At 38.7% G+C, this 27,294-nt stretch overlaps 1 protein-coding gene across 4 annotated transcripts in view; it reads right to left on the bottom strand.

Moving 5' to 3' along the window:
- Positions 1-27,294, bottom strand: part of LIN52 (lin-52 DREAM MuvB core complex component) — an 81,183-nt gene that overhangs the window by 33,888 nt on the left and 20,001 nt on the right. The window contains exon 6 of one of the 4 annotated variants that reach the window (XM_074824727.1): positions 1,184-4,197. The exons of the other annotated variants lie outside the window; for them this stretch is intronic. Coding sequence (XP_074680828.1) covers positions 4,142-4,197 — 56 coding nt within the window. The 3' untranslated portion in view covers positions 1,184-4,141. Of the gene's footprint in view, positions 1-1,183; positions 4,198-27,294 lie in introns of those variants that run through there. 4 annotated transcript variants of the gene reach the window in all.

Below are 27,294 nucleotides of genomic sequence, written 5' to 3'. Positions count from 1 at the left end.
TCTAAAAATTGGTATTAGTTTAGAAGTATTACAGGAATGTTTATGCAATGTTACTGAACTTGTGGTAGTATCGGAATCCAGGATTTCAGATCGCATAACAAAGATGTAATTTATCTTTTTTTACAAACTGTATAGGTTGATGATGTAAATACCTGGTATCACTTCCTCAAGATGAAGTGGTTGGCATAACAGTCATCATGATTTGGAAAAAGTGTTTTTCGCCTAAGACAGGTTACTGTGGGTGAAGATGAAGTGGATGAGATCTGCTGCATGCACAGACTGCAAATATAAGTGATGATCCTGTTCTTAGAGATACTTAAAACAGGATTTAGCCCATGATGATGTGGGAGAAAACAGCAGCGGAACAAAATACAAGCTGTAATTAGGACTTGCATGCCTCCACAGTATGCTTGCACTCTGAATACTCTGCAATTTTGATTATGCCATGTCAAGCGGTAATAGAAGACAGACAACTGAACACTGTGAACATAAGGAAGGTGAACATAATCATGGAACCAAAAACATAGCAGGAACTGAAAAATCATGAGTAGTGCACAGACAGCAAAGAAGAAAAATGTTTTTCTGTTTCTGACAAGAAATGAAGGGTTCCAAATGGAATTATCAGGTAAGCAGGTTTAAAACAAACAATGACTTCACACACACACTTTTTTTTAAAAAAAACTTTTCTTTGTATAACTGAACTATGGAACTTGCTGTCCAGGGGCATTTTAGAGGCTAGAATTACAGACAAATTAGGTAGGACTAAGATAAATTTATAAAGGGGAGGGTCTACTGTGGACCAGATTCAACTAAAACAGATTGCTGGATGTTCTATAAGTTACCCTAAAGCAAAATCACTCTGTGTAAGCCTTTTGTTTATATCCTTCCCTATCCTTCTACAACTGTTTATAATCAAACAGAAGATTACAGATAAGATGGGCTTGTGATTTGACTTGTAATAGCACCTTACATTTTTATGTAACATAAAAACCAGTAAAATAAACTAGAATAAGGTTCAAACATTACCTCCAAGTTGGATTAGTCAGTTTTCACTAATCTTTTATTTCTAGGTGACTTGAGGGAAATAGGAAGCAAAGCTGAGAACTGTGGGTTATAGGAGTGTTCCAAAATTGTTAATTTTGTAATGGCAAGACACAGCTAAATGAAGTATTACGCTCTTCAATTGCCAGTGCAATTAGACTTTTATTTTGATAATGATTAACATAAACAAGAATTTCTTCTCAGTTGGATTAAAGAGCAAAGCATTTGATACTCCAAAACTGAAGTGACTAGCCTTTAGAACTGAATATATGTAACACTGGCATTTAAAAGGAACTAAATACATATTGGGTTTATTTTCAAGAACCTCACTGTAACATTTAACATACCAACACATGAAAACACTTTAAAGCAATGCATTAGCTTGATTACTATTACCAAATCTTGACTTTCTTATATTCTTCATTCCCACCACTTAATTTATCAGAACACTTCTTGTTGTTTCAAACTACAGAAGGCCATCAGCAATAAAAAGTCACCCAGATTATCCTGTATAAATAGATACTGCAGGGATGTCAGGAAGACCATCACTGAAGGAAAAAAAGAGTGTTCAAAAGGGTATGAAAACCCTCAGTACCATTTGGATATTGCCAAATATTTATTTACTGATGGGAATGGAGCATCCACAGGCCAAAACCTGAGGTGGTGATGTGCAGAAGTGGGAAGAAGAGCCTGAGGAAGAGTATTGCCTAGGTGGCTAAGCAAAAGCTTTTGCATCTTAGAGGGCTGTTTTGGAACCCCAGACAAATCTCTAAGCTTTGCATTTGTTAATTATCAAACCACAAAGCAGTAACAGACAGATTACAATTCCCTGGCTAACACACAAAAATACATATAAATATTACCAATAAAAAAATACATCACTGACTCACCTCTACAGATGATGAGTACAAAGCCAACGAATAACACAATTCTAGAGCATACATTACTGGCTGCCCTATAGAAGATAAGCACTGCATATGGTAAAAGGGGTTTTTTCTGTTTATTTTTTTTTAACACACATGTATGTTACTAAAAACTACCTAAAGTTCAAAATTCCTTACTGAACATGTTGGAAAATATACTTCCATGCCAGGCTTTCGTATCTTCTCCTATATTCCTTTTCCTTTCAGATCTCAATTCCTGAATGTGTTGGATCAACAAACCTCTAAAAAATGCACAAACTCATACTGGCGATACAAAGTATCCCATTATGTCATATATGTGTATTATATATATAGTATACAAACTTAAAATTACATTTGAAATGTATAATTCAATACTTAAAGCTACACCAACATAAGTCTGCACCAGCAGGTTTTTTCTCTGTCTCTGAATCATCACTTTCAGCTTCTCTTCACATTCATCTGTCTTAACTCGCACGCTCTCAAGGAATGAAGTTACTGTGAAGTACAGAAATAAATCCATTAAGTTTAAAATCAGACTCCTGACACTCCTAAATATTCAGTATTTGCGCAGGATCTTTCTGAGATGTGGGTTTTAACTGCCTAAACTTAGTTAACAGGAGCTGTCCAAAATGAGCCTAGTTCCAACCAGTAATAACCAAGACCTCAGAGTGCAAACCAAAAGGCCACCAGCATTTTAGAAAAAAATTTAGAGAGGACTATCTGAATAAAAAAATATCCTCCTCTTTATTGCACATGCACCTGAAAGAGTCTCCTCTGCAGAGAGAAAAATGCTGTAAGGACAGCCTGTTATATGTACTATTTCCAAGTAATTTCTCCTCTCACATGTGACTGCAGCTTGGGTAATGACAAGTTTTGAAAAGCCCGCATGCTAAAAATAACATTTCTAAATAGAGGAAAAAAACCTGCTCTTCATCCAGTGTTTCAACATTATGTTGTACCCTAAATATAACATAATTACGACGCTTAAAATGTTGTATTCTAGGAAAAGGAAAGAAGATGAAATGAAAAAAATTCTTCTCTTAAATAAAATAATAAGTCTGAACATGCTCGTTATCTCTTCTCAGGGGTAAACACGCAGAATTGCATTAGCAGAAGGAAAAGGCATTAAATAGTAAGATGAATAAAGCCCAAAACTGTGTGCTGAAAGAAACCAGGTCACAGAAAATTCTGTCTTAAAAATGCTGGTTTTGTAGGGGAAAAAAATTTTGAGGTTGCTGTTTTATAAGTAATTAAAAATACCACAAAATGTTATTTTCAGAAATGTTAAGATTTTGTATAAGCAGGTCATCCTCACAATGTGGCTAATAATCCCTTTGCCCCTTCATGGAGTGCTAACTGAAAATATTACTGCCTTTCAACTTTATAACTTTCTTCAGTTTCTAGCTCTGTAAGAAGCAGAGAATCGCAGTGGACTGAGAAAGCTGTCTCTGTGTACTGTCCGAAGTTTCTGTAGGGATGCTTTTCTTCATGATACAGTAACATCTCTTACTCCTGACGGTCTGTCAGTCTTGATTTCACTAGAGAACCGTTTAATGGTGAGATGAAGCTCCTGGTATGCTGAAGGTCTGGAGGTCCTCCTTGGGGTACCAGATATGCTTCTCCAAAGACAGTGAGTAACTGGAATTTAATGCACAGACTGCACTCAGCTTCTACACTAAAAGCACATGCTCCTGCTGAACCAGTGCTATTGGCAAATCCACACCCCAAACTCGGCTCAGATCTTTTAACACAGAAGTTGCACATGGGAAATCAATACATTTAAGACAAAAGATACACACAAGGGTCAATGCCGCATGATGCACAGATCTGCTGTGTACTGGGAACAGGTGCTGCCACTGAGAGCAGCTGAATAAGGACACTATGGCTGTTCACTTCTGAGTAGCTGATTAAAACAGGTGACTGTCACAGCACACCAGGGCCGAGTCCTCCTGTGGACATCTTATGCTCAGGTGGAGTCCAAATTCCAACACAACCAATTGCAGTCCTTGTGACCTGTGTATGCAATACATCTGCCCTGTGAAGAGACGAGCTGTGGAAGCAAAAAAAGAGATGTTTGCTTCCGAAGGTCTAGAACAAGAGCTTTTCACTTCTTAGAAGTTCTGGGGTTCATCTGGATCCGCAGTACGTAAAATAATCTAGTTGGGGTATTTTTGTCCAAACTTCAGGTGTGGCAGCTACTTTTTGGGTTTCTCTAGGATGTTCAGGAATTTCCCTCGAGTCATTTCTCTAGCTGAAATCACAAGGGAGAAAAAAAAAAAAAAGAGATAAATATTTTTTAAAAAGCCAAGAAATCCAAACAATTGTATAATTTACAGATTTTTACCACAGGGTAAGAAATTCACTTACATTTGTGTTTACACCAATAAGTTTGGTTTGGTTTTGTTTTAAGTGGAAAATAAATAAAACTGCATTCCAGTGTGAATTCCTGGCATCCTAGAAACACAGGCAGGACCTGGAATCTTCTAAACTCAGCAATAATTCCCACAGGCTGTCTCATTACATACAATCTATGCTTTCTATTCCTACTGTGTTACGCTCTCACATCTCCTTTTCTCTGTACTATCTATCTCTGAATGGTGTAATCCAGATCTCCATCACTCTGTCTCAGAGCAATTGTTCCTGGATGTTATAATCCGTCAGAGATTATGGAACTCTCTCCATTTCAGGATTATTGGTCCCTGGATGCTATGATCTTCAACAGAAATTAGACAGCATTTTCTCTCTCTCAGCAATGTCAGTCCCTGGATGCTGTAATATAATAGGGTTTATATTCCTTCAATGCAGTTCATCTATGGATGGTGTAATAAAGTAAAGTTTATAGAGTTTTGGTCTTCTCTCTCTCTCTGCATTGTCAGTCCTTCGATGTTTAATACAGCAAGGCAAGGTTTATATGTCTCTCTCTCACTCTTGGCACCATCAATCTCTGGTAGCTGTATTACAGCAGGGTTTACACAGCCACTTTTCTGCACGAGACATTTCTGACTTGTGAGCCCATAAGCTCACAAACTGGCAGAGCAGCCCTAATACTATCTTTGTCTTGCAATAACAATACAGTACATCGCAAAGACAACATAATTAGCAATTGAGTCCTGGAGAAAGACAATCTTCCCACTGGTGCTTCCCTTCATTTCTTGTCAATAAAGGTGTAAGCTTTGTGCTGGACTGACAGGCATCAAAACATGGAGGTTTTTATTCACAGGATTGATGAAAGTGTGTATGTTTCCCACACCTAGCCTAGAGAGGCTCTGGAAGGTGATGGGAAATTCATTTTCTGTTTTATCCATTCAATTCCTGACCTCTCTACTGAGAGGAACAACAAAAATGACAATTAGGATTAAAACTGGAACTGAGTTTCTTGCTGATGTTGGGTTTTCTTTTGACATTACCAATTATCTGTTAGAACAGAACTAAAATGTTCAGCTTAAAATACTCAATACGCACCCTCAGGTAAAGACATTTTGTTATTCTTTACCTAAAGGTTAGAATTTGTACCTTAAAGCCTCCTCTTTAAATTATTACGTTCTAATTTGTCTACCCAAAATTGTACCACAAGGTATGGTCATCAACAATACCCCTGTAAAACCATTAGGGGTATTATGAACTGTCTGGTACATACTGATATTCATAGGCTGCAAAGTCCACTGCTATGAGTGGAACATGCTTCAGACTGGTTGCAGATTCAAGCAGATCATAGCATTATTCACTTTGTCCATGCCTTCAACTGTGACTTATATCATCTGGGATCCATTCCCAACTCTGCTTCTGATTCACAGCATAAACTACCACAAAAGTACTCATTTGTACCTCTACTTCCTCATCTGCAAGATAGCTTGTATCTTTTAAGTGCTGCTGAAGTGACACATGGATAGAAGATAGGACACATGGATGCAGAAGGACAGAGCGGATTGTTATATTGTCAGGAGCTAAGTTGTTATGCACAAAGAGCAATTAAATAAAAATGCAAGGTTTTAAAAATTTTAGTTAGGAATGGATTTTCAGCACCTGTTCTTTGACACTTCCCTGCCTTCAACAACGCATGGTTTTAAAACACTCTTAACAGAGAAAGCACAAAGCCGAACTGTAGTTGATAGAGTGGAAAGTTTTCCAGAGTGCAAGTCCCATATAGGAGATATACGAATGCATGACAATTCTGTTCCCCCAAAGAGGGCTGTACCCTATAAATCAAGCAGAGAGCATAGACTCCTTCTGTGCACTGAGTGAAATTACTGTGGGTTGGGGGTTGCTCCAGAGCACGTGCCCTCCTGTTCACTTGTCATCGGAGATGTTAACATTTCTGATTAATTCACAGACCTCTCATTTTATTCTTCATTCCTTTATCCTTGCTATCCTGTTCTGTTGCAGCTTAAAGATTCTTACCGACCTGCTACAATAATCACCGCCCGCTTCCCCCCCCAACCTGGTGAAATTGTTTAGTGATGCCAACCGCGCTTTTAATTTGCAAGACATCAGACACAGAGGTAATTTATACCAACATCTGTTCATTTCTGACTTCTGAAACAAACTCGCACATGCTGCTACAAAATCCCATTAGGAGCAGGAGACAGCCTTCTGCTATTCTGTATTCCTCTTCTCCTCACATACTCAGGCTTGCATCAGGGCTGTATTTTTAAAGATATGATGCCAAACTGAATAAAAGGACCTTACATTTTTGTATATGTATGAAAATGGCCAGGAAATAACATCCTTGTATCACACACACACAAAAAAAAAAGAAAAAAAAATCACAGCCAAACTAAAGGCAAGTTTCCACAAACATTAACAATCTTGTTTTCCTTGCTTCAGCTGCTTCTCTTATCTGTCCAAGAACCACAGTTCAATGTATTCCTGGTAAGCACAGGCCAAATACATATTACATGGTACTGCGTTCAAATGTCTTGGCTATTCCTTCCTCTTTGTTCCTCTTCAATCTGCACTGGAGTATGAATTCGAGCTTGGGTTTTACACAGAAAAGCCTCTAATATTAAACTGACTCCTCTGCTCAGTATTGCTCCTGATAAATGAATTCTTAATAATGGGAATATCATTTCCAATGGGGCCTTTTGGAGCTTGCTGGAGTGAGGGAAGAGCTTGTGAATGAAGAAACCATCATCCACATTCTAAATATGATTGCAGACTAAGAGAGACGGTAAAACCTGCCTTAAACAACTACCCAAGGGACCAGCAGAAGCCAGTTGCGTAGTAGATGGAGGTGGATTTTTTAATTAAAAGGTTGGACAAAACTGTAGTGAAAACCTCAGGGATTTTTTTCTTTAAAATGGTTGCTTAAACCACGGACTTCAAGTGAAGAGAGAGCTTGAATGCAGGTTTCATTGTACCAGCAAACAGACACTAAAGAGGCTGTGCAGCATGAAACAGAAACATGAATCTCCATGTCAAGTCACGATTTACAACCTTGCCTAGACTGTGCATCTACTACAATAGAAAAATCAACAATGGATACGATCGCAATAGCTTGGATACAAATTAATCTCACCTACTAGGGAGGAGGAAGAGGATACTGAAGACCATAGAAAAAACACTTTAAGATGTTATCAGCACTGGTTACAATGGAAGTTGAGTGCTTCAATAGACTCAGAGAAAAGTACTGAAAAATGCTATCAGGCTATTATAATTAACAGCGAATGCTATACTGTATGAATTAAGTTTGCTGCCTGGCAAGATCCGCCAAGCAGATCTCAAGCACAGGTATTGGGTAGGGAAGGCTGGGGCTGAAAGGAGAAGGAGACATTTCTACTTTATAGGGGAACAGAATAAGGTTTAATATAATCTCCTCTTTAGAACTTCAATCCCTCAATCCCACATTTAGCCTTGTTGCCTGGGACTCCTTTCTACTACAATTGTCCCCAAGTTGCCTTTCTGCAGTAAATTTTGTGGTTGCTCGTTGAAAAGATTCAGTAGTACAGATTGATTTCCTACAAGTGAGGAGATGAGGGATTACCAAAAGCAGTCCTGGTTAACAAGATTGGGTGCAGAATCTCCTGCTAGAGCAGCCCACTCTGCCAATGCTTTGCATCCTTTCACTATGACATATGGGTTTCATTACACAAAGATTTTCCTGATTTTAACTTGGAGGCGATTACATTGGAAACTCAGAGCTATCTTTACATCTGTAGCAATTTAAAGGTTAAGTAACTTTTAATCAAATGACAAAGACTCATAATGTTTTTTCCTCGATTGAAAATGAAAACTGCTGTTCCGGATATTCCTTCCAGTGACAATTTAATTAGAAAAAAAACCACTGTACTGGAGATTGGGGTCCAGCCTGATTGCTCCCCATAAAAAGCCTTCTCACACATATGACAGCACAGGACATACTGTGTCATAAGGTCTGGATAGCCAGAAAATAATGGAAGGATTTACTGCTATAAAATCAGCAACAAAACCAGTGATTTACACTTACATAAGCAACCTTCATCCATGAGAACCCCTAAGCAACACACATATGTACACACTTTTTTAACATAATATACACTTAAATGCAAAAGCACACCACAGTTGATGATAAAGTATATGTGACAAACTGTATTTATCACACATTTATAATGATAATTATACCTTCCTGCTTACTACTTCTGAGCTTATCTAAAAATCTCAAAACAAAGCTTGTGAGCATTTTCAAATCACAAATATTTTAAAATGAAGTCGCCCGCTAAAAAAGAACAAAAGAGACTTTCCCCCAGATGTACAACTCGGGACAAATTTGACCGTGCTCTTCCTCTGACCTGAAAATGGAGCCTTGTTGAAATTGAAAGGTCTTGTTACTAAAAAATACAATTAATGCCCTGTGAACAGAACATGGGTTTAGCCCTGAAATGTCTTCTGGTATCACACTTTAAATGCTACATTCTTGACTACAAAAGGTTATTTTGGGCACTGTCACAATTTGTTAGCTTATCAGTTATTCCTCCCATTCAATTGTATTTACGATAACTAAAGAACTTGTTTTTCAACATGGAAGGATTCCTTTAAAGTAGTAATCATGCACTCTCAAACTACTGCTGTGTATCAGGACTACACAGAAAACAAAACTAGAAGGGTTTATTTCTGAAGAACTATTGAAGGGAATTTGCTTCTTTGTTTCACTATCAGTGGAAATTACCAGTTCAGGGCAAGGAACATGAATTGCAGAGAGACAGCAGAACACTCCTCTGGTTTTTAACTCTTCTATCACAAGGCTCTGCTGCATCAGAAATTATTTCTTTTGTCCTGAGATACAATGTTAGAATGAGATGACACAACCATTCTTCTTAGTTGGTAGCACATAAAAACAATCCTAGAAGAATTCCTGTAACTGTGGGAGTCTTGCTTGACTGAACTTGGGAAAGCCAATGGCAAAGCCACATCTTTTGGCTAGGCTCAACTAGTATTGCATTTGGAAGGGAAATAAAAAAAAAAAAAAAAAAAAAATCAGTCACAGGGGTGATGGGGAGTGAAGGCAATCTAAAACCAGACAAAATATTTAAGATTGATATCATTACTACACAGCCCTCAAAGCAAAAAGAGGCTTATGTCAAGACAAGAGCAACAGAGTATTATTACCCAGCCAACATAATCTGAACTTCTATCAGAGAAAGAGATCTGTATGGACCACTTTGTACCCTGAAACCAGACTCTCAAAATCCTACCACCACCTGGATGCCTGCTGGCACCAGCTTGCTCCTCTTCCTTCATAAAAAGAGCTCCAGTTACTGTGCTGTGTACTTCCTTAACATAATTGTCAAATGAACTGCTACTTGGTGACTGTGGGCCTTTGACAAATACTTATCAGTGAATGTTACACCAAGCTCAATTTCATAAAGAGCTGGAACTGCCATGTCAGGAGAACAGTCGTTAGCAAAAGCAATGTCAGTTGCCTTTACTGAAAGTAGAACTGGTACATGCTTCAGGAACACTCAGACCCATGCTTCAGGAACTGCTACATTTACACTGAAGACCAGCATAATCATCTAGCACTCCTAAACCACATTTTTCAGGTAAGACGACAGAATCAGCTAAACTGCCAGGTGGAATAAGCTTACATTACCATGGCATCTTTCAATAATCAATATCAAAGCACTTGCAAAGTTTATCAAGCTTCACAATATTCTTGAGACATACAGTGATTTAATTCCCATCTTACAGATGGGGTCACAGCCTCAGTAAGAAGTGATGTACAGATGTATACTAAAGGAGTCAGCAACCGTGCTAGAAGTCAGGCTCTGAAAGATGAGCTCTGTCAAGTCTTGCTGCAGCATTTTAAAATATTAACACCACCCTTGGTACAAAACATCATGGTCCTTCCCTTGGTGAATGAGACAGCAAAATCTGCCCTTACTTTCAGCTGTAGTTCACAGTCTGGCATGACTTGTTTTGAAATGCCAAAGAAGGTGGAGGCTTGCACAAAGCCAGGCCGTGAATCAGAGCAGGTGAAACACATGGACTGCTCCTCCCAGTGTGCTATGAAAAGAGTAATCTCTGACAGAGAAGTGGAAAATATCTGAGACTGATAAAGTTTTAAACCACTGAAACAGTTTAGTTGATTGTTAGCTAGAGCCTTAAGAATCGGAATCAAATACCTAATGCTTTCCTGAATCATGAAATCCTCCTGTGACCTCTTTCCACCTCATTTTTCTCTACCCACAGTAGTGGTGTTTTATCACATATTTGATAAGAGATCTCAGAGATCGTTTGAGATTATCCAGAATGATGATAACAGATCTGCTGTAGATTAAGATATCCTCAAAAATGTTACTGTTGCTATCAATAAGTACTAAAATTGTATCTGCTCAAAAAAATTCCTTCTCTGCAGAATAATTTACCTTGCTCTCCTAATCAGATTTCCCTATCTTGCAAGGCAGTACCATTCTGTTTGCTCTCAGTTGCAAACAACGATGTTCACAGAGCTTCGAATGCAAAAACTACAAACAGTATTCATTCACATACAGATGGGCAAAGCCAGTCAGTGTAAACACTCAAAGCAAGGGGCAAATGACATCCCTGCCAATGCCCAGGGAGCTACTAAACTTATGCTCCAGGTCACAGATATTAGGATGTGCAGATATTTTGTTCTGAGTGACCCCCATATTAAAGGGAACTCCTACAGTACCTCCCACTTCTAGGAGCTGCCTGAAGACAACATCCTGTGGGGCCAAAGACCTGATCCCTTTGACCCCCAAAGCAGGGAAAGAGTTACATCTTCTCTCTGCAAAGCCAATAAAAACCTCTCTTGATTATAATTTAGATAAGAGCCACTGGATTGAATAATAATGTCTGAAACTCCCCTGGCTGTTTCACCTTGAGACGTCCATCACTGGGTTAAACATGATGCTAATTGCATTTGGATTGATTAATTTCTCTCACTCCTGTCTATTCGAATAATGCTTAACAAAATAATCACAGCACCCAGAGCCAAATCTTCTCCGTCAAAGGAATGAAGCCATCAGAACCAGCAGAGATGAAAGAAATGAAGATGACCCGTAATTACTGCTACGGTGATATCATTACCATATTATAGAAAATGAGTGTACGTGGGGGGAGCGGGGGCTGCGATTATTTATTTTTTAATGGAACCTCACATCCCAAGAATACAGATCTGACACAGTCGAGCATACAAAAATACAGAACTAAAAAATTATTGTGCATTACATTGCAAAATACAGTGAACACTTGGACTCTAGATACACTGAGTGTCTTGTACTGTGAGCTGCTGTTTATTCACTTCACTATTTTTTCATTGCAATAATACTTTGTATATGACTAGCATAGATATTTAAGATGCCTAACTTCCCCAAAAGATCGTCCAGCATTTGCAACAGAACTCATCCATAACCCTGATGCTAAAGCCATTCTCTCTTAATATCATTACAAGTCATCTTACTTTGAACATCAGCATTCAGATTTTTAAACCGCCAGACCTAACTTGATGCTCAAAGAAAAGCTAGCATGCAAGAAATTTTTATTCTTAAATGCTGATTCCTATCTGAAGGCAGTTATAAATTCCATCACCAGCTGCAGTAGATCACTTTCAACCATTCATTATGCTGGTTCTGTAAAGATATCAAATGTATCAAGTCTGGAAGAATTTAAACTAGGATTTAAAAAAAAAAAAACAGCCAACCACCGACAAAAACCACAACCCTAACATCCAAACGGAAGGCCTTCTGCTCCCTTTATTCTCCAAAATACACTCCCAAAGCCCCTCTCATTTGAGAAACAAATAGATTGGCAATTGTATAAGATCTTCAGACACCTGTGCACTGCAATTCTAATTGTGGTTTATACAGTTCACTTCTCTCAGTGCTGCTTATGTCTGCCCCCTAGTCTCAGACCGAAGACAAAAAAACCCCCCACACAACTAGCAGCTCAAAATATTTATTCTGGAATAAAGCCAAGGTCAAATACAGAAAAAAAAAATTCACAGGCCAAAAATGTCAAGACCTAAGACCAGGCACTGACTCATGAAGCTAATTAAACACAGAAAAGTGATATTCAAGTATTTTATAAGGCTTAAAGAAAGAAATTCAAGTTACCTTCTAATATCAAAAGCAGTATGAAAGGCAATTTTGTATCAAAGTTGAGGATATTTTCAAGTATACCTGAAAGGTACTTTACTATCATTGGAACAGCTACAGCCTGGGAGAACTTTGACCACCAAAGCCTACAGATGTTGGAGGCAAAGAGTGGGATAGAAATGGGGCATATTTTAACAAGAAGCACTCTAAAGGTTTTTTTCCTACCTGCTTGTACCAAAATGAAAATAATCACTTCCTGGCCTCCCAACCCCTGTGGGGGACCAAGAGTTCTTTATGTTTTTTTCGCCACAGTATCTCAAAGAGGAATCTTCTTTATCAAGCAACATGGAGAAATAAGATCAAAACTGTTTGCTCAAGAACTCTTGAGCATAACACATGAAGCAGCTAGGCGGAGGGGTCTGCACTGAATATAGGCACACAGCCAGGTATGAAAGGTTTCTGTAGGTGAACGGACCCTTCTCAGAAGGCATGCAGGCCGAAGTACTGCCCAGCTCCCACAAAACAGTGCACCATGATGCCCCTGTCTATACTGGGGAGCAGGTCCCCTGTCTATACTGGGGAGCAGGTGTTTACTGGTTGGGAGCAAAGCAGGTGAACCTTGAAAGTAACAATTTTTTCAAGTCTTATCAGTGGCTGGGGCACACACGCCATGGCAAAATCTGAGCCCAGGAGCCAATAGGAATAAAGGGATTAAGAGTTATTAGGAGTAGAGAGAATTACATATTTACAGTACAGTTACTGAAAAATAATCGTGTAATGATTATGTAAGTCCCTATACTCCTTTTGGCTAATAATGTTGGATACAAGCTGTATGGTTATGCAAGCCAGGGCACACAAATCCAATCAGAAGACATCAAGGTGTGTTTACAGGGAGTCTTGTAGCTCTGGTTCAAGAGCAGTATGGCCTCCTTGACCTCCAAAAGGCAGAAACAAGCCCCTGTCAGTAGGTTAGGTAATGGCTTAAGCTGTGAAGCAGAACTGAATTTTTAAATTTAACTTCCGTCAACAAGCATCATGGGAAGAGATATCTGGATGGAGGAAGCCCACACTATGGTAGTCTGCATTTATTTGTCCAGAGGTATGTCCTTACTTTAAAAAGCAGACCAAATTTTTAAAATGTTTTCTAATCCCAAGATTCCTTATTGAAACATTTTTCCATGTAGATGACTGCAGCCCTTGACACAACAACGAATTATCAGTATTGAAGGTCTCTATGAGAAGATCCACACTTTTTATGACTGAACAATATTATTTGATTTCAACATGAAGTAAATACCAAAGATTCCTTTTGCCATTCGCACAATGATACAAGATATTAAATTACCTAGAGAACTTCCATAATTTCCAAAAATCCACATAAAAAGTCTGTATGACCAAATACATGATTGAAATCTCAGTGTTCCAAGGCCAAAGTCTCAACCTTAGTCAAACCAGAATTATAGAAAAGCAGCAATATGCAGTTTGTGGGCTGCAGAAGAAAACCTTCAGAACTGCCTCCATCATTTTATTCTTTCCTCCACATGAATCAAAGGTACTTTCTTCAATGACTACCTTTATCCCTGTCCTCATGCTTCCGAGTATATTCACCATTTGCTTTAGTCCAGTTTTTTCAGTTATACTACTGACTAGTTTCATGCATTCTGTCCTCCACAATCCTCTTCTCCTGGCAACAATACCCTGAGCTGAGGAATATCTGAAAGTCCAGAAGAGGGTTCAGGGAACTCAAAACCATCTTTACCAATTCCAAGGTGGTCACAAGACATCTGAAGAAATGCACTGATTTATAAATGTTACACTTTTTACAGCATCTAAATGCTACTAGAGTCAAACTAAAATGAATAGAGGGGGAAAAAAAAGTGTATTTGGAAGAGTTAAAAATCACAGGAAAATTGTTATTACTCAGAGAAACTATCACTAGTTTTAATCTGACCTATTTGATAACAAAATTGTAATACCACTCAGGGATGTTTGGAATAGGTGTTAAAATATAAACAGTGAAGGCTCTACTACAATTATTACAATTTAGCTGTTAATGAGTTCAAAGGCAAGTAGGCAAGGCCCAGTTGTAAGCTCAGATTAAAAGATGCACCCAAAAATAAACCCCACCCAGACCCATGAAGAAATGTGAGAACATTTTTCATAAACACCCTCACGCTTCTAGTACCCACGGGTTTTGAAGACGAGCTTGAAGACATGATTCAAATACAAGAAATACAGAGGTATGAGAGTCTGCAGATACCTCCCGAGTAGCAACCAGAAGAAACCCCAGTTTCTTGAAACCCACAAAAATGAAACCCAGCATGTGAGTCAGCTGTCATTCCTAAAAAAAACAGGCCCAAACAAACAATGTTATTTTTCACTCCAGAAGGTCTACTGAGAGCAGTCCAGTAAGCTTTGGTACTCTCTTGCTTCCAAAAATCTCTTCATGTTTATTCCCAGTCCATGCACACCACTGGTCTGAGGCCATGTCTACCATTACTTTCTTCTCTTATGAAAGCTGAATGCAGTGACAATAGCTATCTTTTAATGAGCAGACTAGTGTTCTTCATCCATTACTGGCAACGAAGAATAAAGGCACCACAGCAAAGCGGATGGCAAACCATCCAAAAAACAGCTCAGAATGTAAAGCAGAAGATGGCAATGGCCATGAGGAGTCTCCATAGATTAAGCATCTGGTGAGATTGCTATGAGGTTTGAGGGGCATTGAAGAAACTTGGGAAGCCAGAAAACCCAGAAGAATCCATGATCCAGTGACAATCAGACTATCAGACATATCTGGAGGTAGAAAGTCACAGCAGAATAGAAGATGAATAAGTAGAAAGAGGATATAAGGAGAGTGATGTTTGAAGAAAATTCAGTCTACAAGAAGAGAACAGATCAAATTATAAAGGTATACAGTGCAATATCATATCAGGAAAATTGTACAGAATCAGAGAATTTGAAAGGACCTTGGCAGGTCTCCAGTCAACCTTCTGTTCAGAAATGACAGGCTGCTCAGGGCTTTAGCCAGTCAAGTCTTAAAACCATCCATGGATGGAGACTGCACAACCTCTCCTGGCAATCCTTCCAATACTTGGCTGCTTCACGCTGAAAAAGTTTTCTCTTGAATCCAGTCAGAAACGTTCTTGCTTCAATTTATGACTGTTGCCTCTTGTCCTGCCACCATGCAGCATAGTGCAGAGCCTGACTCCATCTTCTCAATAACCTCCTCGCGGGTACTAGCAGGCAGCTATTAGGTCCCTCTTCTCCATGCTGAACAAGCCCCATTCCCTCAGCCTCTGTTCACAGGACAAGTGCTCCAGTCCCCTGATCATCTTGGTGGCCCTCCACTGAACTCACTCCAGTTTACCAATGTCTTCCACACGCTGGGGAATGGAGGACACCACTGGATGTGGCATTGCAGATACAGTCTAATGACTGCTGAATAGAGGTAGACAATCATCTCCCTTGATCTACTGGCCATGCTCCTATCAACATATGCATATGCAATCCTGCATTCATTTCCCAAATATTACCTACTTATACTACCTATATTCCTGTTGAACACAGTTTCCTAGCCTTTAACTCTGCACCTAGGCACTGCTTTGCTTATTGTTCCAGGAAACCTGAGCACCATAGTCAAGAGTCAGTGCATTTTGTGCCCCGAGACAGAGGAAGAACTGTTTGCTCCTCCAAGTTTTATATGTATACATTAGTAAAGAAATTGTAAGCATTTTTTTTAAATTAGTATGTTCTCTATTTTCAAGTAAGCCAGGTACGAGGTGTGAAAATCCTGAGGCAACCCAGAGAACTATCTGTTGAAAACTGAATGACAGCTTGACCTGCTACCTAGAAACATCCATCACCCAGCCCTTTTCTGTTGGGATTTATGTTGAATGACGTCTTCTGCAGGTTAACAATTAGTTTTTAGCATAAGAGTCCTGTGTCATCGTCGTCATCTCCCCAAGAGAGAGAAACAGGCTGAGTGATTTTTAGATTATATGCTCTGATAAGACACAGGCTCCTGACTCCCTGTGTGCTTGTGCCATGCAGGCCACCTGCTCTATGAAGCTGCCACTGGGGACACTCTCAAAAAGGTTTAATAATAATGTTCTCTCTAGAGATGTAACTCAGAGCATGCTCTGAATTTACATTTTATATCACTAACTAAAATCTTGTATATAAAATCCTATCAATAGGTAGGACCTAAGACTAGTCACTAAAAAAAGATAGAAATATTATTTCATATTAAACAAGAATGTCAGGTTTGTAGTCATAAAAACCATAAACAAACACAGGAACTGATAGAGCAGGGCATATCAGTGATCTACCCAGTCAGGTATCCTGCCTGACTGCACCCAATATCAGAAGCATCACAGAAAAAAAAGCAAAGAACCCCATTATGAAGACATATGCAATAATAATCTCTGAAAGATTTCTCCTCTTCCTAAGTGCTTGTTTTATATCCTGAAGCAGTTGATATTTCCTACTTCATTTTAGATTTTATTCTGCTGTAACTAGAAATGTTCTCATCATCCGTTTAATTGCCTGATTCTTTTTCAATAGCTGCTAAGTACTTGGTCTAAAAAGAAAAAAAAAATCCCAGTGTGGCAAAAAGTTCCACATCAAATTATTCATTGTGTAAAAAGCATTCCTTTTTGCTACTTTTAATCTGACTGGCTTCCATTACTTTTTTCTGAATTCTCCCCATCTTATTCTTTCTCAGGTTGTGAGTCAATAGGAATTTTCAATTTATCTTCTCAATTGTAGAGATGTAAAATAACAACTGCACTACCTTTCAAAATTAAAGAGATCCACATTTTTTCACATTCTCATGAAGAAATCTCTTGATTTATAAGTAGCTCTCTAGAAGTGAATGGTGTATTTCACACTATCTCAAAATTATTCCTACCAAAAGACTGTCTGAAGTGACAGAGTATCTGAAGTTACAAAAGAGAGAATGAGACTTACTTCCTTTCTGGGAAAAGATTATGAAACTTTATGCAGAAATATAGATTGTAAAGCGCAAACAATTATTGAAGTCAAGCAGAAGAGGTGGGAAACAGCACAATAATTTGCTGTGTGTTGGAGATTCACTCAAGCCTGAAGACATAGAACAGTCAAGCAATCTGCTCTGCTTCACCATGCTGGTGACTGTGCTTCCACCTGGTTGTTCTGGACCATCTCAGGAGCTCAGAAGGCTCCACGGGTATATGCAAAACACAGTTAAATGCTGCCACATTCACCAACTGCACACAAACTCCAATTACTTTGTGTAACTAAATTCTCTGTCATGTTCAGATAGATAGATTTGTCATGAAAATTCTGCCAAACTCAAGTTTTTAGTTCAGAAACATCAAAATCCTATTAAAAAAACAACATACAGAATATCAGAACAACTTAGCAGAACTATTCTTATCAGTCCAAGTATAAAGTGCTATCAAGTGAAGTTGGCGCAAGTATGTATCCTTGTGTCACCACCTTCTATCCAACTCATACCAATTATTTTGAAACCTATTCTTTACAAAACTATCTAAGTGACAAACCTTTATTAAGGAAAAAACCTGCATCAGTGCATACAAATGCATACGAAGATCATACTTAATTTAACTTTCTCAGACTTACCTAACCAGAAGTGAGAGCAAATTACAATTACTTTGTAACTTCTTGAAAAAAAGATTTTGCTATTTACATACATGATATAAAACATTTAAAGCTATTATGGCCCTATAAGCAGCCTGCAATTTATGCAGAAAGTGAAGGTCAGAGAATAAATTTTACTCCACTCTTCCCCTTCTACTTAATAATAGAAAAGCAAGGCTGTGACTAATTGTTGCCACATTTGAACTTCAAGTATGTCCTCTTCTGTTTCTGATAATACTTCTGAATGATACTATTTTGGTGTCAGAAAGCATTATCTCAAATATAACAAGAGTTGTGTTACTTACAGGTAAAGTTTTCCTTGATAGATACAATTATTGGGCTAGAGTGACAGCATGCCCCAGCAGACAGCACTTTAGCCTGCAAATGGAAACCTGGTTTCTATTCCCAATGCAATCACTCCTGCTATGTGACTTCTCCATCCATGTTTCAGGTTCCCCCACCCATGAATTGGTATATATTTTTCTCTGTCAAGTTCCAAGATTGAAGGAATAGAATTATTATGAAACAAGAAAATCCCATTTTAACCTCATGACTAATGTTTTAGATACAACTAAATAAAGGTTCCAGACTGAAGTGTGTAAGCTGAGAACCTCATATAAATCTACAGAAAGATATAAATGCCCCCAAAACAGCAGTTCATCTTGTGACTGCATGTACAGCTTAGAATGATTCTATTTCTGATTTGGAGAGTCCAAGTAGGTGTCAAAAGGTAACACCTGTGGACACTGGTCCCAAACGTCAGGCATATCTTTTTGTGGCATTTCTTAGAACTGCTTTCTTAAGCAGTCAGTCAAAAGAGCCTTGAACACTCCTGCAGAAGACTTTTATGCCATCAAAGTCCTTCAAGGAATACTCCACAAAGTTTCTTCCCATACATATCTGCTGTTAGGACATGTAATGCCAAAGTAGAGGAAGCCAACATGTTCAACAAAGTATCACCAAAAAGAGAAGAAAACAGCCAGGATGCTAGCTTGACCAATACTTTAAAATAAATACAGTTAGCTAGCAATGCTGATGTACATCTTGAATAATTATTTGATGCCTGGAAGTTCTTGTTGTTGATCTGATACATGGTGCACACAGGACAAGTTATTTCTGCCCGAAGGAGCTTAGGAAAGACACTATATAAATACAGACAGACCAACAGAGGTACACAGTTAAATAAGACAACACTGAAAACTATCACACTCAAAATACATCATCTTAACAGTTATCAAGATTTCTGTACATACGGTACAGCTGCTGGAAGGAGGATGAGCTAGCTCCCTGGAAGTTTACAGCATATGCCTCCAAAGCATGAAGGGAAACCAGTTTCTTAGAAAACACAGCAATTGCTCATAGTAATTCGCATTCTTGACAGACTGGAAGTGTCTGTTGTCCTTCTGTTACTGGATGCGGTATATTAGATAAAGCACCAAAAAAAAAAAAAAAAAAACCAACCATGAAAAGTGGTTTGATACAATACCAAAGTGTGTGGAGAAATGTATGGAGGTTTTGATCACAGTCAAAATGATGACCTTATCTTTGTAAGCGGAAAAATATTTGTTAAGATCAGAGTAAAAGATTCTGGAAAAGGTTTTATTCCATAGGTGTTATATAGAAAAATGGAAAATAATTTAGATTATAACTTGGATGCTTGGACTTAATGGAGAGACAAGGATCATAGCTGGTCACAAGACTAAATGAGACAGAACAGCAGCAGTGTTCACAGCCATCAAAAGAGGGATCAGAGATTTTGTTTGGAATAGGAAGACAGCATAAAAAGCTCCGGTTTCCACACCTACTCAGGTCCTCAGATATAAAGGAAATGAAGGGGCTGGTAAAAGGCATTTTTAATCCTATCAGCTCTAGAAAGGTAGCAATATTCCTTAGCTCCCAATGTGGTCTAAACACTCTTGAAATGGGTATGTTGCTAACTTACAGTCACAATACAGAACAATATATAAACAGTATGAGGCAAACAAAGCCATGCTGCACAGTTCTGATGTGGACATTCATGCTAACTCCCTGTGATAGTTGTGTTTCATGTACATAAGTTTTATCATTTCTTTCAAATTATTTGGCTGCTCAGGAGTAATAAAACACTACCTTGCATGAGTACAGTAGTGCTTGTACAGCAATCATATTAAACAGCATATTTAATGAAAAGAAAGAATAAAGATAAAAGAATACAGAAAAGACAGAAAAGAAAGTACTACAGAACTGATATTCTCTTCATGCATAGTAAAGATTTTTCACTCAGCTTTGTTGCCATAGCCAGTGACCACTCGAATCATTATGCCACATCTACATCCCACTGTCCTCATGATTTAATTAGAAGTTAAGTGATACCCACTCTAAATATCATCAACATCCACAATCTCTCCTCCTCCCTGTGTCCCAGATGCAAAGGGCCTACAAACTCCTACTATCACCAGCCTAAGAAATGCCATTCACTGGGACAGATGCTGCCACTGGCTTGAAGAACTTGTACCCTCTCTGGAATCCAGAAGCAAGTCTGAGCTAGAGAGTACTGCAGGACTACTGAAAAGGATGAGTGCTTAACGTTGTCTTTGATGCTGAGCTTATTGAAAGATCACTGCTTATTTACCCACATCACACAAATACCAAGAAGACTGGCAGAGAAGCAGATGGACAGACAGTGTAAGTCAGGATAGAGAAGACTATTGATAGGGCTTGCCCAAATACTAAATGTTTAAAAAGAATACTTTGAAATCCTGAAAAAGGATTTTGTTGCAGGGTACAGCACACCAGCCTTAAATTCCTTTCTTGTTAATCCATGGATGTGTTGGCTTTTGTTTTACCCACTAGGCAGGGGGCACTCAAAATCCTCATTAGGAAGTGATCTGCAGCTATGCACCAGAGAACAGGGAAAAGTACAGCCTATAGGATTTCAGACTTTAGTTAAGGCGCTGCTTAGTGAGAAGAGAGAGCAGCAGATACATTTTCAATGCCATCTGCTGGATAAGATGGACAACTAATAGAGGTGAGAAACCACTGTTTTCCATCTATCATCATCAACACATACCAACTGTTCCCTCCTCTTCATACCATACCTAAACAGAGATCAAAATTGAAGTTGTCTTAATAAGCACATTTATTCCCCACGCTCTGTCAATGCATCCAAGAAAGGAAATAAGCCAATAGTTATGAAAACGTTTGGATGAGTAATAATGCCTGCATGTTACTCCTGCTGAGAATTCAGGGGGTTCTGACAGTGGAAAATATCTTAAGTTAGATTTGATGAGAACAGCCTGATGTCTATGTTGCAAAACATATTCCTGCACTGGGCCCATCTCATCTCCCATCCAAGAATGGCTAATACTTCTTTCTGAAGACAGCAATGAAAAAGTCACAAGACAAAAAGGTTTTCTCCTCTTGCCTGAAGAGTATTTTTCCCATTGTACAGACCAACAACTGACAGAGTTCACTCAGCTAAAGGAGTAGAAACAAATTTGTATGTCACAATAAAATGAAACAGACCGCTACTCTGAAGAGACAGGTAACTTATATTGCTAAGGAAGTCCAACACAGAAAATATCCTAGAATTTGAGGACAGGTATTTATTGATACAGAGTGAATAAAAGGTCAGCTTAATCTTAAAGATGAACAACTTTCTGACTTTTGTGAATTATAACATATTCTGGTTGTTCAAATTGCAAAGCTTCATTAAACGTGTCTCAACTGTTTGCAGAAACCACTGACACTACAGGTATCTATAATGTCTCCTAAAGGACATCTGGACACATTCCTTTTTTGATAGTGTAACCAAAGAACTTCTTGAGACTCTGGTGGAATGACCCTCTTGGTCTGTCATGCCATTTAGACAGCCTATTGGATCACCTGGATTCAGTAGAAAAGAGGGATGGACATGAAATGGAGTCTGCATGAGGTTGATATAATTCATGTAAGAGATGCAGCAACAGATTGCACTCCCAGGTCCTCAAATACAAAAATTGTACTTGCTGACGTGAAAAAAAACAATTGTTAATAAACAGATCTTCTGCTCTTCAACACTCCATATGGCAGTCTGATGGATTAAACACCAGCAGAGTGTTGATCACTCTAAAAACTCATATTGAGATGATCTGGAAAATCTGTCTACCTACAATTTACGAATTCTGGTTAATTTAATTAAAATGCTGCATCACTAAGTGCCTTAATATGTGAAAAGCCATAAGCTTGTGAGGTTCCTGGCACATGCCTGCTTTCAGAAGAAGCTACAGTACAAACCACCAAAAGTCATCTTTTTAGTTCAGGATACACAAAGGAAGACTCTTGAGCTAGAAGATCAGTCTAAGTTTACATGCAGGGAGAAGAGAGCAGAAAAATCTCCAAAATTGGCAGAGTGACAGTTGACACAGTAAGGCTGAGGATGCCAGTAGCATGAGAGAAACAAGGTACTGGTCACTTCTTTGAAAGGGGCCAGCCAAGGTTAAAGGAAATTAGATGGGTTGTAAATAGCAGACTGAGAAATGGAGAGAGAGGAGTGTGGTTCCAGAGAGGAACTGTCCCCTTGCAGGTGGACAAAGGCCAGGAAATCCCAAGGGAGAAGGAACCAATGATCAACATACTTGGCCAAAGGTAAACCCAATGCTGTAATCTACCAAGGGAGGTTTGAAATCTTGCTGCTTCTTAAATTGAGACAGGCTACAGCACATACATAATCAATTACTGCAATTTAGTTAAGGGATGGTACCTGTTCATTTTCAATTTGATGCCACCACCATGAAAGAGAATCCTCGAGACTGAACCAGCTTAGACATTTTTTTCCTTGCTAGAAGCACGGCTGGATGAAAGAACAGGTATTGCCAACCCAAAATCCCTCTGACAAAAGACAAGTGAGTAAACTGCTGGGATGTGGAAGCAGATGATAGTCTGGGAAACAGATGGAAAACCTCTTCCACATCTACAGCAGCTCTGAGTTGATGGAAACCAAGACATTCCCGGTACACTCATTACTGTCTCTGGGATGGAGCCGTGTATATTAATACTTTTCTTACTTAATAATATCTACTTTTGTTCTTCCTAAACTAAAGTCAAGATGCTGCTGGGTTCAGTTCTTCGCAGCTGAAGCTGAGGATGCAGCATCAAGGGTTTTCCAGGTATGACTGCTAAAATGTGACAGGAGTCTGAAAAGCAGAAAGTGGTGTTATCAGGGACACGTCATGGAAGACTAGACAGAAGTCCCCATGTTACTACTGTCTCAGTCCAGTGTAATTCAGCAAAGCATAAATCCTTTTTTTTCCCTCTTTGCATTCTCAAAACCAGCTAAAGAGAAAAAGTTATAGGAGGAAGGAACAGCAATTTTCCCCAGGAACACAGTAATTCAGTCTCATTTCTTGTTAAGAAACATTAAACAGAAACAATTTTGGATTTTCTTCTGCAGAATTATCTTATTTGGAAAAAGAGGAGCAGTCTCTCTAGTATGGCAATTGGTCCCCTACTTGTACAGGCAGATGAGCTTCTGCCTGCAAAACTCAGGAGGATCTGCTGACCTTCTGCAACAGAGGATATAGGGCATGTGAAGTTGTTGTGAAGAAGGCCTGATCGCATTCTACGCCTAGCACAGTATCATAAAGGAAGACTGTCACCCACTAAAGGCCACTTCAGCTGTGTATCTACAATTCATTGCATGACAAGAAAGAACACTGACGTTTTACAAGGCACACCCCTATACTAATGTTTCCCATAATGGTAGAACTCAGAAAAATTGATCTGGAGTAAATAAAAGACATGTGCTTAGATAATAAAACCCATTTTAAAAAAAAGCCTGATCACATTTACATTTCACTCTCCAATATAATCTTTATGCTTCCTCTAGACTATTTCCAACTACTTTTCAGGACATGTGACAGAGCATGCTGGAGCCAAAGTTAATTATTTCCATATTCAAATACAAGAGTACTGATTTTCTATACTATTACAAGCATAAGAGCCAAGAAAAAGTGCCTAAGACAGAAAGCAAGGTGGGGAAAAAACCATTCCTTCCCCTAAGTCTTCTCTGCCTCAGAGAGACCAAGCAGGCTGGTTTCAAAACAAGAGCAAGTGATATAACCAAACAAAAGCAGATCTGAAAGGTGAGCAAACCCCACAAGCCACACAGTCATTATTACTATGTCGACAGCACACTTGTTAAAAATGTATATTTTAATTTTCTGTATTGCTAAAGGTCCCAATTTGCCCAGGGATCTAGCTAAGCTGCCATTTTCTACCACGACAGAGTCTAATCTTTATTTAATGGATTTAGCATCTATCTTCACTAGAGTGGTCTCTAAGGGAAAAGGGGAGGGGAGTATGAAGGGGCATGAAGAGATGATCAGAGCCCCCCTCTCCTTCATCCATCCGGCGCTCATGTTTGTGTTCAAAATTCAATTACCTCCTTATTGATACTTCACAGAGATATTTAAGCTGCAAACATGAAGCCCTGATTTCCCAGGGGGCCATGCCCCTCTCTATTTCACTGCTCTGCTTCCCCCTGGGTGAATTCCTGAGGCGTCCATATTAATAGGTAATCAGTCACAATTCATTTATTAAACAGCTAGCAAGGTTTATCAGCCTACCCTGATTAGCCGGAAGAAGCCACTGAATTCCTAATTTATTTATGGAAATGTAAGTGTCTTTTTGAATTCCATTCATGAAAGACAGGGGTGCCGTGGGTCTGGCACGCTGAATTCTAACAGGGAAGCAGCAGGCAACCCGGAGACCGGGGACCTTGCAACTTGAGCCCAGGAAATGCACTACGGTGACCCTAGCATGATCAATGGATGTCGAGCCAGAAGCTCATACAAGCATTCACAAGCCAGCTCTTCAGAGAGTAGGCATTGCCACCCATGGCAACTAGAGAATTACCACCATTGCAACTAGAGAATTACCATCTTAATGGCTCAGGGTGTGGATTGGCTGAAAAGAGTTCCCTAAACAGAGCAGGCGATGTGGTGAAACTGGGCCAAAATAATAATAAAAAAAAATTAGAAGCATTTTAGAAAGTTCCAATGAAACATTCAGAGTAGTGCTGAAAACAACTGCCAGGTAACACTAATATATGCATTTACATATAAAGTTCAGCTTTTTGAAAACAACAGACTGTTACAACCTTGAAATTATTTTTGCTATAATAATTTCAACTGAACTGGTTTTAAAATGCAACAAACAATGCTACTGTACTTTCAGACTAAGACACAGAAGCTCAGGGATGCTGCTGGATTACCAGAAAGTGAAAATGGCTAACAAAAAAAAAAAGAGTCATTTCTATCTTTTAAACAGAGAAATGGAGTACTCCATAAATAGCAGACCCTGAAGTGAAAAGACTTACAGATGCACTTAATACATCCTAAGGCAATTAGGACACAGCTTCAGATAACATAAAGCTTATATACAGGCCTCTGAAGGTTCAAGGCTACCACTGGTCAAAACCACTTTCTTCTTATCCCTCGCAGTTGTGTAGTGATCTCTGAAACTTATTCACCTGAATTTTTCCCACCATAGTTACTTAACCATAAAACAGCTAGGAATAGAAGACTATAGAAAACATTTATTTCCTTTTCTTCTCCATACAAATTTGTGCCAAATAACTTTCACTGTATACCCCTCGGCATTTAGTGACTTTTCTGAACAGCTCAACTCAGAAGTAAACATAGGGATTGTATTTTTAAATCCTCCAAAGCAGGATGTCCCTCAGGCAGATGCAATAGCCAAAAGGGTATTTTTGATTCATTTTTTCCTAAATTTAGATCTCAAAACTGACAGGGTTTAACAATGTACAGTTTAAACATATTGAGAGCATTTCTGTAATGCTAATTCTGAGACACTGTTATGAGACATTTTGTTCAGTGACTTCAGTACTTTGATTATTAACTGACTAAGTATTCAAAACTAACAAGTCAAAGCATAAATAATGGAGGATGCAGATGCCATCCACAGTATTGTATCTCACAGAAATTATTTCAGTTCAATCACAATTACTTGAAAATATATTTCAAATAACAACCCAAAATATAATGTAGCTTAAAACTGACTATACCTGTGTTTACCCTCTAAATTTACAAGCACAAGCTCAATAGTTGCATACAAGGTTTTAATTTGCTTAAGATCTCATTACGCAGAAATTTCACTAGTGTGTTAAAACTGACATAATTCCCACTGCAACTAAACTAGTACAAACCATACCCTTAAATAAAAAAAGATATGATTTCCTCTCAAATTACAGTGGTCAGACATGGAAAGTTGTAGTACATGCAATAAATACATCCAAAATGCTAGGCGGAATGAGCATTCAAATTCATCTACAACCTCAACTCATGTGTTGCAGGTGTCTGAAGTCAGGGATGGCATGGCGAAATGAATGCTGGAAGAAGCATCTTTTCACTGCCCGAAAAAGTAATCAATAGCTTAATTGTTATTACTTTGTGTTTTATGTAGACGAGGGTAATTCAGTGTATTTTTCCTACTATGAAAAGTAGCTCCTAGAAGAAGGAAAAAACCAGAATTTACAGGAAAGATTTCCACACTAGCACAACGATGTTTTGATGAAGACATCACAGGATTTTACAACAGGCCCAAATATCTAATCAAGATATGGCTCTCAACAGCCAGTTTCTCCAGCCCTCATTGCTTGGGGAACTGCAAATGCTACCAATGAAAATAAAACAACCTGCTCCCTTCGTGAATCTAGCCATACTTCACCTTTTCCCCCTTCAGCAGTAAATTCACAACAGTGATTTCAAGCGAGGGCTTTGCAGAGTACACAAGACAGAGCTCACCACGGAGATGGTAAAGCAGGACACTCATGCGTGTTCTTACTGGGGAGCTCACTAAGCAAAGTCAACATTTTCACTCCCTCAGTACATAAGCTCCTTATCATACAGAAAAACAGTGGCACCATCCATAATGGACGTCCAACCCATGCCGCCCAAATGCATTGGAGAATATAAACTGTAATCATGTCGCAGTTATTCCTAGTCTTCACAGATGTTATTTCCAGTTACTTCTAGTCTCAGCTTCTGAAACACAACCAAGTGAAATCAATGCAGCACCAGCTTTCTGAAACCAAAGACAATTGCTCCAGAAGATGTAAACTGTTGTTATTCATGTCAGTAAGTGTTTCTTACTTGGCTATGTTTAAGACATCAGCATTTGCACTGAAATTATTA

This window comes from Strix aluco, chromosome 4 (assembly GCF_031877795.1).
Source record: "Strix aluco isolate bStrAlu1 chromosome 4, bStrAlu1.hap1, whole genome shotgun sequence".
NCBI lineage: Eukaryota > Metazoa > Chordata > Aves > Strigiformes > Strigidae > Strix > Strix aluco.
This window is presented reverse-complemented; position numbering and strand designations above follow the sequence as displayed.